Source organism: Falco peregrinus, chromosome Z (assembly GCF_023634155.1).
Source record: "Falco peregrinus isolate bFalPer1 chromosome Z, bFalPer1.pri, whole genome shotgun sequence".
NCBI lineage: Eukaryota > Metazoa > Chordata > Aves > Falconiformes > Falconidae > Falco > Falco peregrinus.
In genome coordinates this window covers 37,072,818-37,087,561 of record NC_073739.1, presented here as the reverse complement: position 1 = coordinate 37,087,561, position 14,744 = coordinate 37,072,818, and the positions used below count along the sequence as shown (strand labels likewise).

Here is a 14,744-nt window from a genome sequence, read left to right as displayed (position 1 = left end):
TGTGAAAAATCGCCTTTGGGTTGTATATTAAAACATTGGAGAGATATCGTAGGACAGGGTGGTACCAAAAATAGAAGGAAATTGGTTAAATATTGTATTCAGTGGTGGCCTTTGTATAAATTGGAGAGCGATGCGAAATGGCCTCAGGAAGGAGGAACGTTAGATTATAACACTCTCCTGCAATTAATGTTGTTTCTGAGGAGAGAGGGAAAATGGGATGAAGTATCATATGCAGACATGTTCTTTGTCCTCCGGGACAAACCTGAGTGGCAAAAGGACTGCGGCTTAGTACCCCCTCGGGATCCTATGGTACTAGCACTAGAAAGAGAGGACAGGACGGAGCGTAAAGGAAAGTTAAAAAGATGTTGCTCAGCATGTAGTATTGGACAAAGGTGTATCAAATTAAACGGAGAACAAGAGCCCGAATTAAATGATTTATTTAATCCACCTTATAGAGTGGAGAGACAAGGTTCGGCCGGGGCTCCCAGTCCACCCCCAGGCGAACAAGAGGAAGAAATTCCACAAGTTATTTATAAAGAAAACCAAACACCCGGTGCCACACAAGGAAACACAAAAACTGCCATTACGGCTCCAAATAGTCCGGTGTCTTCACGCACCAGACAGAAGTCTATTTTACAGGCACCCCTCCGAGAAGCTGTAAATCCGGACGGAGGAACAATGAAAATAAAAGTTCCGTTCACGGGCGCTGATCTGAGAGAATGGAAAGAGGCTGCCCGAGAATACCGTAATGATCCGATAAAGACGGCACAGAATTTTAAATTTCTAATAAAACAGCACAATCCTGACTGGAGTGATATACAATTATTATTAGATTGTTTGACTGAAACTGAAAAACAATTAGTCATAAAAACAGCGGGGGATCTCGCAAAGGAACATTATAATATAAAGGGAGATAATTATAGAGAATGGTTTCCTTTGTTGGACCCGGAATGGGACCCAAACCGAGCCGCTGAAATGGGAAGATTACAAGCATACCAGGAATGGATATTCAGAGGAATGGAAAAAGCAATTCCTAGAACAATAAATTGGGCAGCGTTATATGAGGTCAGACAGGGTCCTTCTGAAACACCTTCAGAATTCTTAGACAGAATAAGAGATGCAATGCGCCGGCACACGTCTCTGGACCCAAATTCGGAGGTAGGCGCACAGCAACTAATATCCCTCTTTTTAGGACAATCACAGGGGGATATTAGGCGCAAGTTGCAAAAATTGAGACCTCCTGAAAATAGAGACTTGGAAAAATTAGTAGAGGAAGCATGGAGAATATTTAGTAATCGAGAAGAAGGTTACAAGCAGGACCAAAAGAAAATATTAGCAGTAGTAAGAGAAAATGAGAATCAAAAATCTAAAGTTAAATCAAGGCGTGGGCTGACACCCCTGGGTAGGAATCAGTGTGCAATATGCAAAAGGACAGGACACTGGAAAAACGAATGCCCTGAACGCAGACATCAAGAAAACACTAAATGGCGCAATAATCAAGGGAAAACAATAGCTCACATGGAAGAAGAAAATTGACTAGCCGACCCATTAATAAAATTAAAATTAGGAGAAGAACAGGAGGAGGTGGAATTTTTAATAGACACAGGAGCCACCTATTCGGTTTTGAACCAGGCTTTAATGCCTTTGGGAAATGATTATGTTTCAGTAAAAGGTGCAACTGGCCAAACTGAAAAGGCTTATTTTTGTAAACCTTTAAAATATAAGTTGGGAAAACAGATGGGGATCCATAAATTCCTATTTATGCCAAATTCCCCAAAGGCCCTTCTTGGTAGAGACTTATTAGAACAATTGGAGGCAACAATCAAATTTAAAAAAGGGGAAGTTACTCTGGAGGTAAATAATCATCAATACATACAGGTTATGAGCCTATCTCTGGCCAATACTCCTATAAAAAGGGAAATTGATACCAGGATTATTGATCAGGTATATCCCGGAGTATGGGCAATTGACATACCGGGACGTGCCAAGAATGCATCACCTGTAATAGTAAAATTGAAGGATGGACAGAGTGCGGTAAGAATTAAACAATACCCACTGAAAAGGGAAGATAGGGAAGGAATTCGTCCAAACATAGAGCGATTCATAGAACTAAAACTACTAAAACTACTAAAAGAATGTGAGTCAGAATTTAACACACCTATCCTCCCAGTTAAAAAACCTGATGGGTCTTATAGGATAGTTCAAGATTTAAGGGCCATTAACAAAATAACAGAGGATCTGTATCCTGTAGTAGCTAACCCCTATACCTTACTTACCACCCTGACACCTGACCTAGCTTGGTTCACAGTTTTAGACTTAAAAGATGCCTTCTTTTGCCTCCCTCTCCATGAAGCCAGCCAAAGAATTTTTGCTTTTGAATGGGAAAATCCCAGAAGCGGTCGAAAGACCCAGCTCACATGGACGGTGTTGCCACAGGGGTTTAAAAATAGCCCCACAATTTTTGGAAACCAATTAGCAAAGGATTTGGAGTTATGGGAACCACCGTCAGAAGAAGGGAAAGTGTTACAATATGTAGACGATCTTCTTATTGCAACCAGAACCGAAGAATCTTGTATTATTTGGACTGTGAGTCTGCTGAACTTTCTGGGACTACAGGGATATCGAGTTTCTAAGAAGAAGGCACAGGTGGTGTTACAACAGGTCACATACCTGGGGTACGAGATCAGTGCCGGACAACGGGTCCTGGGGAAGGCCCGAAAAGAAGCCATATGCCAAGCCCCCCGACCATGAACTGTAAAGGAACTGCAGACATTTCTGGGAATGACAGGATGGTGCCGGCTTTGGATATGCAATTATGGCTTGCTTGTTAAACCATTATATTCCCTGATAGCAGCTAACCAGAAGGATCTTCAGTGGGATGCTGAATCAGACAGAGCTTTCCATGAACTGAAGAAAGCCTTGATGTCGGCACCAGCACTAGGACTTCCTGATGTGAGTAAGCCATTTTTCCTATTTTCCCATGAGAAACAGGGAATGGCATTAGGAATACTGGCACAAGATTTGGGACCATACAGACGGGCAGTGGCATACTTCTCTAAACAGCTGGATGCCACTGCAAAAGGGTGGCCTGGTTGCCTGAGAGCAGTAGCAGCCGTCATCCTAAACATCCAAGAGGCCCGGAAGTTTACCCTGGGCCAGAAAATGACTGTCTTAGTATCCCACACAGTGTCTGCAGTCCTTGAAACAAAAGGGGGGCATTGGCTCTCCCCACAGAGATTCCTAAAATACCAGGCCATAATGGTGGAACAAGATGATGTTGAGATCGTGACTACAAACATCGTCAATCCAGCCTCATTTCTTAATGGGAATATTGGAGAATCAGTCGATCATGACTGTCTAGAAACAATCGAAGCCACTTATTCTAGTCGGACAGATCTCAAGGATGTTCCTATTAATGGAGCTGAACATTGGTTCACGGATGGGAGCAGCTATATGCTGAATGGAAAGCGACATTCCGGATATGCTGTTACAACCTCTGAAGAAGTGATAGAATCGGGGCCGCTACCAGCTGACACTTCGGCACAGAAGGCTGAAATCATAGCCCTTACTCGAGCTCTGGAAAGAGCTCGGGGAAAACCTATAAATATTTGGACTGATTCTAAATATGCCTTTGGAGTGGTACATGCTCATGGAGCAATATGGAAAGAAAGGGGACTGTTAAACTCCCAAGGAAAAATCATCAAACATGCGGAAGAAATTTTGAAACTCCTAAATGCGGTCCAGCTTCCTGAAAGGGTGGCAATTATGCACATTAAGGCACACCAGAAAGTGAGCACAGAATTGGAAAGAGGAAATGAACTGGCAGACAGGGAAGCAAAACAGGCAGCCAGAAAAGCAATCAAGGTAGAGGGTGCGCTAATACCCGATGGACAAATATCTCTAGAAGGTAAACCAGACTATACAAAAGAAGATTGCAAACTAATTTCTGACCTAAAGGGACCATATAATGAGGAAGGGTGGGCTATAATCTCACATGGGAGAATAGTAATTCCTTCCTACATGGTATGGTCAGTGGTCAGGGAAGAACATAGAAAAAGGCACTGGGGGGCAGAAGCTCTATATAAGGATCTCACTAAAAACATAATAGCACAAAATTTGTATACTACTATTAGACAAGTAACCCAACAATGTGATCTTTGCCTCCAGACTAATCCTAAGATTACCAAGGGGCCAAAGTTGGGAAAAATTGGGAGAGGAAATGTTCCTGGGCAACACTGGCAGATCGATTTCTCGGAACTTCCTAGAAAAGGGGGGTATCGATATTTATTGGTACTAACAGATACCTTTTCAGGTTGGCCAGAAGCCTTCCCGTGCAGAACTGCTGAAGCCCGGGAAGTGACCAAAATACTACTCCAAGAGATAATACCTAGGTTTGGAGTCCCAGCGGTAATGTCCTCGGATAGAGGACCACATTTTGTGTCCAGAATAGTGCAACAGATCAGCCACCATCTAGGAATAGATTGGCAATTACATACCCCATACCGACCACAATCGAGTGGCCAGGTGGAAAAGATGAATCATCTAATCAAACAACAGATTGTCAAGTTAGGCCAAGAAACAAATCTAACTTGGCCCCAGTCTTTGCCATTAGCCCTTACACGAATTCGAACTAGACCGAGAGCAAAAGAGGGGCTTAGCCCATTCGAAATTTTATATGGACGACCCTATGGGGTACAAAAGGGGATGTCTTCACAGATTGGTGAAGAAACAATGACTTCCTATATGGTGGCACTAAACAAACAATTAATAAGAATTGAGAAGCATGTGATGGGAACACGCAGTAGGGGTCTGGATGGACCTGTTCACGATATACAACCAGGAGACTATGTATACGTTAAGTGTTTTGCAGATAAAACCCTGGAACCACAGTGGACCGGACCTTTTCAAGTCCTACTCACCACCTACACTGCAATCAAGGTTGAGGGACAGAATTCTTGGATTCACCATACCCGGATTAAGAAAGCCCCTGCAACTTCTTGGAAAGTAACCCCAGATAAAAAAGAACTGAAACTCAAATTTACTCGGACAAATGGGAACAATGTGGGTGGCAAGTAAGTGAACCTGAGCAGTTGCGGATCCACCATATGGGAAGGGCACCACAACAAACAATATAGAACAAGAGTCTGGGACTGAGCCAGTGGCCAGTCTTGCCCAACTTGTTATTAGTAAGCCCCAACTCAAACAAAGATATTTTTGATCAAAACAGATTTTAACGTTTAGATTCTTAAAATGATCAATAGTGGGTTTAAACCATTTGTGTTTTTTTGTACCCTCTCTCTTGCCTACAACCAAGAGCCTGATAATTGGCCTTGGAATCATGCCCAGAAAAAACACACTGGAATAATGGGAAAGGTGGACTCAAAGACGAAACTAGCTATGGTGGTTTTTTCTGAAAATGAGGTGTACCAAAGGAATCAATGGGATCGGGAGGATGTACACAAAGTCGACCGATTATGGGGAAAATTAGGAGATAAGATAAAAGTAGGGTGTCAAACATATAATGAAAAGGATAACACCAAGATTTCCGGAGACACCCAGATTAATGTCAGAAAGGTAGATAAGGAATTTACCCTTCTAAATACAACCATGTGCTTTAATTCACGGGAATGTTGGCACAATTTTACCTTAACCGAGCCCATCTTTATAATATGCCTAGGAAAGGAATCCCCAAGAACAGCTCTGACTTATAAGATCAAAATAACAATCCTGCTAACCACTGTTCCTACCACCACCACAGTTACAACAACCCCATTAACACTTGATCTTAAATTAACTAAACCAGTTCCAAAGATTTATACAATTGGACCATATGTAATCAGAAATACAGGTCAGCAACAAATGTTGTTTAACCCAGAATGGTCTCTTAAAAGAATAGAGTTAAAAATACAAGTCAATGTTTCTGATGTTAAGCCATCCTGTTCCCCCTTCTTACGAACCTCTTATGAGGGATGGACAACTTGGTTAAGAAAAAGGGGAAATATTTATCGAAACAGAATAGTGAGAGATGTAACTGGAATGTTGGGAACAGGACTCGGAGTATTAAATTCCATAGACTCAGAGGTGATAATGAATAAACTAGCCGCCACCACGGCCGATCTATCAAAACTACAACAACCACTAAAATCTTCATTATTGGCATTAGGGGCACATCAATGGTTGATATCGAAGGTACTCCCCAGGTGGGAACAAATAAACATGGAAGATCATCAACTCATCACTAAGGCATTAGGTGGTTTACAGGATGACGTCGCCCTGGCTCTAAGTTGCATCCAAGCCCAAATGTGGATGCAATCAATAGCTGCATCCATAATAAGAGAAGGAGAGGAAGGCATATTTCCTACAGAAATTCGAAAGATGGTTTGGGACAGTGCTACGGAGGTAGAAAGAAAACTCCAGTCATGGTGGAATATGGTGAACTTTACCTATGACCCCAACACACACACCATCACAGCTTTTGTGTTAACCATACATAATGCAGTAATAATTACCATACACCCCATTGTAGCCCTTGGAATTAACCATAATGGGGTGCTCCTATACCCTTTTGAACATAGAACATGGGCCAGAAAGATAGGCGACAAGTGGCAAACAGTAGATTTAGAATCTTGTATTATGCGAGAACAGCAGGGCTTCCTCTGTGAAAGCAATACTATAATGGCTCAGGATACTTGTTTAGATACAGATCAGAAAATATGTCATTTCGAGGCCCGACCAAATGCAAACTTGAAAACAGTAATTATATATGCAGGGAAGGGATGTGCGTGTTTGAGAACTAAGTGTAACACAATAACCATAGATGGGGAGGTAAAAGAGACTGCACAGTATTCAAATTATTGTATTTGTAATTTTACTACTATCACAGGATGCGATTTTAGTTACTCAGCCCCAGTAGTGTCTCATCAATTCTTAAAATCCAATTTTACCCTATCACAGATAATAATTCCTACCCCCATAGGACTAAATATAAGCAGTATAAAAGAACTATTAAAACATGCAGATTTACAACGTATACTGGAAGAAACCAAAGAAAAGGGACATGAAACTCTTCTTACGATCCATCATGATGTAGAGGGGATCAAGAAAGTTTTAAAAAAGGTAGAACAGGATGGAAACCATAATTGGTGGGATACTCTCTTTGGCTGGTCACCCTCTGCAACAGGAATTCTTAACACTATGGTACACCCCATTGTGATCTTATTGATCAGTTTAGGAATTTCCTTAATACTAACCATTATGTTATATTTGTGGGTTTGGAGAATGTTTAAAAGAGTAACACTTATGTATGATGCTTTATATCATTCGGGAAGGCTGCTTAAGTAAAAGAATTTACTTAATTTAATAGAAAAGGGGGGATTGATATGGAGAAATAATGTGAAATGGGGATAATGGACATGGATTGTGATTGTATGTGTCTGCTTAAGGAATGTGGGTATGGTGACTAGTCATGGGTGCGGTGACAACCACAGTTTTGAGGAGACACCTGCCCCTCTTCCTCTAACAAAGGGGAGACGCCTGCCCTTCTTCCTCTAACAAAGGGGCTATTTAAAAGAGAATAAGAAAAGATGAGAGACATTCAAATGCTATCTAGAGGGAGGGAGTGCTAAGTCTCCTTGCTGGAAAAGATTGGGTGGTCACAATCACCTGAAGAAGATCGGGTGGTCACAAGGACATGAATCACCTGAAGAAGATCGGATGGTCACAAGAACATGAATCACCTACAAACCTGCAAGACCACCACATTCCAGGAAACGGACTGATAAGCTAATTAACATACGAAGCGGGGTTTAGGTAACAAATATGTATAGGCGTTAATTGAATATTCATTTGTTCATTGTATAAATGTGAGATGGTTCGTCACTTCGGGTATGCACGCTTGTGGAGGAGCGATCCCCCGTGCATCTGCGCGCAATAAACATACCTACTTTATAACTTTCGAGTTATAGAGTCTAATTCCGCACGTCAAGAGGGAAGAAGGGATTGTCTTGCTTTCTGGGGACTGTTACCGAAGGGGTTGAAATACACTCCTTTCTTTCACCACTGTCTCAATCAGACTCAAGCTAATGCCAGTAGGCTAATCTTGAATGATGGCTCTGGGAATGCCTAGGGCTAATACATTCTTCCACAATTAATTCCTCCATTCCTGATATTCTATTTGCAGGTTTTTAAATTTGTTTACCTTTGATCTAGTTTCTCTCCCCTGTTTCAAGGGTCTTTTGTGATCTCCTCCCCAGGGCTTCAGGTTTTGTTTTTCAGCTGGTGTATCATCTCAGCCCATTTCATGATTGTATTTAACAATGCCATACGTTAATTCCGCCTATGTCAGGAGCTGCTTGGGAGCATTATTGCTCTGGTTTTCATTATATTCAGTATCTTTTAATGTCATCCTGTTTTGCAACTGGATATGGTTTAAGAATTGCTGGCACTCTTCTAATCATGGTGTTAACATTGCAAAATCTATTGAAGCAGATATTGGGACATCATGGGATCCCTGTTTGTGCATGGCTTGTATGCACTTGGTTTTTGTGACAGCTGTAGAGAGCTCATTTAGAGATTTAATGGGAATTATGAAGGATTCACCTTACTCCATAGTGTCTATATTCATCCAGCCCGGTAAACTACTCAGCTGGTGATAGTATGGGGTGTATTTGTTGGATTGGGTCCTAAATTTAAGAAAACTCCTGGACCTCAGTAGCTGCTTGTTTCATCGTCATCCAACATAATTCAGTCACCACCACTTAGGCATACTTGCCATAAGTATTCAGTTTCAGTTTCACCTGGTTTTGTGTTATATCTCTCTTGAAACTTTGTCAATTGCAATGGATCCCAGGGGATGGTTTTGCATAGTATGTTGCTTCTTTCGGTTTTAACAACAGGTCTAGCTTCATCTTCAGGAGGATGTGTGGGGAACAAAAGATCATAATCTGGCTCGCTATCATCAGGATCACCCCAGATTTTTCCAACCCAGTCTTCAGGGTTTACTATTAGTTTTATGATCTGTACAATGTCAGGGTGATGGGAAGGCTATATAAGCACCATTTCAATCCTTTCTCCCAATTTTTCTTTTTTCTCTTTTCTTCCTGTAACTGTTCTTACAGCTGTTCAATTTTTAAGAACAGCAATAACTCAGTTGCCTTCCTACCTTCTCTTTGCACCTGGAGATCCTGGTTCTTCCTTTCCCTAGTGTCCCTTTCTTGACAGTCAGCTCCTAAACAGGTACCTAGCACCTTGCAGATAAGTCCTTCCCCTTTTCTATCCTTTGTGCAGCCCCTAGTTACTTTTAGGTGATCTTGAATGGCTTTCCAATCATGCCAATTGTCATGAGCCCATTACTCCAAGAAGATGGGACTTGAATTCTTTCCATGCCTCTGTAAATAATTGGTGATACTACTTGCCATCCTGCCAACTATGCCAATTTGTTGCAGATGGAGTGATGCACTTCACTTATAAGAGACAAGTAGCAATATGATTATTGTCTAAAATAACAATTTAATAAAGTTTGATGGTAAATGACAGTGGTTTAACAAGATTGATAGCAAGATACATTTGATTATTTACTGCGCAGAGAACAAGGTCAGAAAAAAATGTCAGGAAGTTCCTCCTGTTGAGTCATGAGGTTCAGAAAGGACTCCCTTGCCTTCTAAACTCCTTCTCAGAGGAGAGTTTAAGTGCACCTAGATCCAGACTTAGTCTCAGATTTGGTCAACTGTTTATATCTAGGTGTGCAATCAGTCTTTTATGCCACTTAGCTAAGATGTCAAGGTTTAGCATGCTATTAATTACTTACTGAGCATCTGTTGGAGCAAGTAATCTCTCAGCCTTGAGGAGCAACCTTTGAGAGGTGTCCCTCCTCGGGGGAAGATCCTGGTGTGCAGCCCACTGCTGTGCAGGAGAACTCAATGGGCTCTGGACTGTCCACTATTTATGGAGTAAGATAATCGACTCACGTTTGACTAATTGACTCATCTTTGCATATTGACTACAGAACTTAGTTTCTTTCAAACTTGGCTTGAGTAGACCTTGACCAGCACTGTTAAGTGGGCACATTGTTCAAATCAGCCCGTGGCTGTTATTTTGTTATCTGTCTCTCCTGCATCCACTCTGAGTCAGATACAGCTGTCACAGCCAGATGTATCCAATTCAGCCGCCACTGCGGGTTATTGCACTGGTCACAGAAATGAAGGTCAGGGCAGGGGTGCAGGGGAGCACACTGCCACATACGTTCACTGTTACTGTTTGCCCAAAGCACCTATGTTAAATAACCATGGGAAAACCAAGGATATACACTTTGTACTTTTAGTTTCAGTTTCGATATAACCTAAGCTTATGCTTGAAAAGTCCTTCCAAACATGAAAAGATGTGGGAATGTTCTTTTGGAGAAACTTATTTTAAAGTTAAATTTCTGTATGTAACTTTTTATACCTAAGTCAGTTCCTTCCTTCATGCAACATTCACACTTGCTATGACAAATCTTTTTTTTTTTTTCCTAGTTCTGCTGGAATCAGTCTTTCCCCTCCTACTTCTTTCCACAAGCATTCTCCTATAGAGTTCATGCCTTCTTTCAGTATCCCCTATGAAAGAAAATTGATTGCAAAGGGTGATAGGAAATCTGCATCTATAGACTGAAAAATATTGAAGCAGAATCTAAGCAGCCTCAGGGAATTTATTCTTCAGTCAAGTTCTGCAGGTATGTAATTTTTTTGTGAAAGGACAATGTTGTAGTGTTACCATAATAGTACCTAAGAAGGAGGTAGAAAAATCCCAACGGTGTGAAAGAGCGTCAAATCAATTTTTTTTTAAATGGTATGTTTTAGCTGACATAGTTACATTTTTGCAGGATTTTCCCTTTGAATAAGTTTGAAATGCTTGCTTCTATTCCAAATGAAATCAGGTTTCAAAATGCAGCTCTACATTTTCCATGCAGTCTTCAAGAACATCAAATACCACTTGCATTTTATTTCCTCAGTAAGAAAGTCACAAAATTCAGTCAGCATCATGAAGGAGAAAATCCGACAGTCCCCAGAAAAATCCAGAAAAAACTAAGGAAAAAATGTTTCAGTTGCCATCCCTTACCACAACAGCGTGTGTAGGATAAAGTCTTTACTAAATACAGACATAACGCAGCAACTTACTAGATGTGACAGAATGGTTACTGTCTATCTAATGCACAAGATGGAGAGACAGAAATTTTGATCTGGGTGTCTGGACTCTCTTATACACATTTGTGCTAGTAGACTCTTAAGCCTTCCCACCCCCTACCCCCATGTAAAACAGGCCTAAAAATAGTGAGACCCTGCTCTCTGATAGAGAGATTGGTTAGATGCTGTGGAAGATTGAATCATGCTAAAGCTTATATCAAGTCTTACCAGTCCGTATTTCTTCTGTACATTTTGCTAAATTATTCTTAATTAGGGTTTGAAGTCCAGTTCAACTCCTGTGAGACAGAGATATATATTCAGGGATGGGATTTAACATTGCAAGTTGAAGGGTTTCATGGAATGCAGTAGAAATCAGAGGATGAAAGAAGAGGTCTAGAGCTGCATTAATATGCTTCACAGTTTTGTTTTTTTTTTAATTAATTTACTCAATTCAATTAATGTACTTTACATATATTTAATTAATTTACTTATTTTACAGAAATAAATACTGTTGTATGAATTAGTAAGGATGTAGGGAAAAATATGGTGTCTGCAGGGTTCTTATTTTCTTCTACTTTACCCTGTATTCAGTATTTCAACAGTAACAATTATTCCCTTTCTCTTGCCAGTCTGGGTTTTCCCTGCAACATCTAATGAAATATTTGCCGAGATAATGTGCCATGCATGTTGCCAAGTGAGCTAGTCAGAGCACATCACTTCATCAATAGTGAGTTATTTATAGAATTCTTTTATGTGCCATCTCTGTTGGCTTCGACTGATGTCCTGTTGGAAAGTGACTTCAGTTGCAACTACCATAGTCACTTGAAGTGTGTGATGTACCCCTTCTTTCTTCCTCATGTTGTATCCTTAATATATAAGAACAGCGTGGGCATGGCTGCCCATTCTTTCAGCCATGGTTTTGATTCAGAGAGGGACAGGAGGAACAGTGACCATGATCTGACAGAAGTACTCAGTGCTTTCCTTAAAACTGTCCGCTGTCATGACTAAATTATGCACGCTGAGCAGTTATTGGAAAGGAGGAATGCCAAAGGTGTTTGGTTTGAGCTATTCCTTATTGCACTGCTTCTATTTATTGACAGTGTGCCAGACTTCTCTCAGGAACTGGCTCAACTATTCCCTGCTGGTTACATGTGCTATCATTTCCTTCTCCACTTACTCCATTTTTTAGTTATTTCTTTTCTTTTCATTTTTCCTTTCATTTTTAATGTCCTTCATTTTACACTATCTAGCAGCAGAGGTAAAGATGAAGTCGAAGAAAGAGTGGCTCAGAGGGCTGCTTAATGACATGTGAAATGTGCACATTGTTTATTCATTTCCCTTTAGTTCTGTATACTTTAACAGCCATGCATCAGTAGGTATTATACTCAAGGTCATTTTGGAATGAAGCTGAAATTAAAAATGTACTTTATGTTGTCATTTTACATCTTTCTTTTCTATTATTTTCAATAAAGTCAAAGACCATCTAGCATTTTATGTTGAATTATTTATTTATGTATTACCAAGCTTTACTTAATTTATCACTCATTAATGCAGTAATTATCAGAGGTTTAAATATGATGTTTGTGAATTTACAGTTACAGTTAGCTTGAGTGCAAGTGCAATTAAGGTAACATCATGTGCCACCTCAATTTTATACAAGTAATTTTGCCTGTACAGCCTTAAATATATGGAAAGATCTCATGTCCCTGAGAATAGAGTTTCTCTGTACTGTGCATACTTTAATTAAATATTCCTGTCCTAAGAATGTGTAGTAGACAAAGTATGTAGTGAAGAGTGTGCATTCAATTTCCCAGTGAAGGGTGGAAGCTCCTACATTTCCAAATTACTTTTGTATGTGATTAATCATACATAAACAACACAAAATGCCTCAATGGAAGTGACTCCATTTACTAATCTCACTGTAACTTTTAGTAAAGAGAGATTCTGTGTTTCAGATAAGAGTATAGAAAGATTAGCACAAAGGAGCGTAGTGAATACCGTCAAGTATCATGTTTACACAAGAATATGGTGGTTTTATAGCATAACAAAACTGGATGATGCATGGGAGTGGTGGTGTCCTGCTGCAGGTCACACATACTCTGACACTAGTGGTTCCAGAAGTCGAGTTGGACCTGATCTTCACACCTAAAGCAAGCAATCAAGCATTCAAAGGTCATTGAAAAATAATATATTTGAAATTATTTATTGGTTTTGCCACAGGCTAAATTAAACAGATTTTTAGAGAAAAGAAAAATACTGTTTTCCATATGTTTCCTTTAAAGGGACACATGTCTTTCTGTGTATATCTACTCTAAGCTTTCTGGACTATTCTTTCATTCCTGTTAGGAAAGCAGGTTCACGTATGTCTCTGAAATCTTTGTAATGATCTATTCCACGGAGAAAAGAACTTGGAAAGTGCTCTGTCATGCTAGTTTGACTAAAGTTTGAGTGAGTTTCGGCTATGTTTTTGGTTTGTCTTATACACAATGGAAAATCTAAAGAAAGGTCAGAGCTACAAATAGGTTTCATGGCATGAATTTTCACTAATTGGTTAATACTGAGGCATTGGAGGTTTAATCAGAGTTGAGGGAAATTAAACAGGAATGATGAAACAGAAGCTTTCAGTAAAACACCCAGTTTCAGGTTACTTCTGTCTGGCAATAGTCATCCTCAAGTTACAGAGCTGCTGGTGTCCTAAGCTGACAGTAGCAGAATTAAAACCATACCAGATGTGACAGATCTGAAACACAAGAATAGACAGTAATATCAAAGGAGGCTTTCTGAACCCCCCCATCATCCTTTGAGATCTTGTTCTGTTTCCAGTGTGAAATCTGACAGATGGTGAGAGAAAGATGACCTTTCTGGGGGAGGATTTAGCAAGAGCTTTGGTTTGGTTGGTCTAACTGATCTTGTTTCTGAGAACATATAATGACAGTATCACAAATAGAAATGATGAGGCATACCATCACTAAAAACTTTTGTTGCCGTGATACATATTTTGTCTTATGATATTTGTCTTTATTTGATCCTTTTAGTAGCTGTTTTAATGAGTCAGCAAACAATCATAGCAAAAGAAAAACCTTGATTTGCATTTTTTTTTGTTGCCATTGAAACCATCAATTCAGTGAATGTGGGATAAACATCACAACAACAACAACAAAAAACAAACAAAAACCCCCCAAAAAACCCACCCCGCTGTGATTTAGGAGATGAGCATGAACAAATTCATGTATGGCTGAAGCTTTATACAAGGTTGGATCTCACATAGATCAGAGTTGATGATGAAACTGCCTTTCATTTTTAAAGAGCAGGATTTCATGAAAGACTGAGAAAGAAAAACCTGCCTGGCATAGTAATGTGATGACAGCTTTATGATGAAAATATATCAAAGGATTGTGTGATCTCCTCTGCAGAGCATGTGGACTTTTAGAAAATTTTGAATTGTGCACACATCAATGTATTTTAAAGGACAATACATCACATTTTTTAAAAAAAGGCGAAGTTTTCTTTGGGAATGAACAACCTGCACACTGCATAGTCAGTCTGATCATTTCATTCTGCTTTCCTAACTCATGCAAAAATGGTACA

The 14,744-nt window shown here is 40.0% G+C and overlaps 2 protein-coding genes across 2 annotated transcripts; both read left to right on the top strand.

Moving 5' to 3' along the window:
• The first annotated feature begins 678 nt into the window (after positions 1 to 678).
• Positions 679 to 4,154, top strand: LOC129782745 (uncharacterized). Its single transcript, XM_055791091.1, is given in 3 exon segments — positions 679 to 1,341; positions 1,549 to 4,023; positions 4,134 to 4,154. Coding segments are annotated over 3 exon segments (3,159 nt in total).
• Positions 4,155 to 4,243: 89 nt separating this feature from the next.
• LOC129782744 (uncharacterized) lies at positions 4,244 to 5,076 on the top strand. Its single transcript, XM_055791089.1, has one exon. It carries the CDS (start codon positions 4,411 to 4,413, stop codon positions 5,074 to 5,076), a length of 666 nt encoding a protein of 221 aa, XP_055647064.1. The 5' UTR covers positions 4,244 to 4,410.
• The last annotated feature ends 9,668 nt before the right edge of the window (positions 5,077 to 14,744 follow it).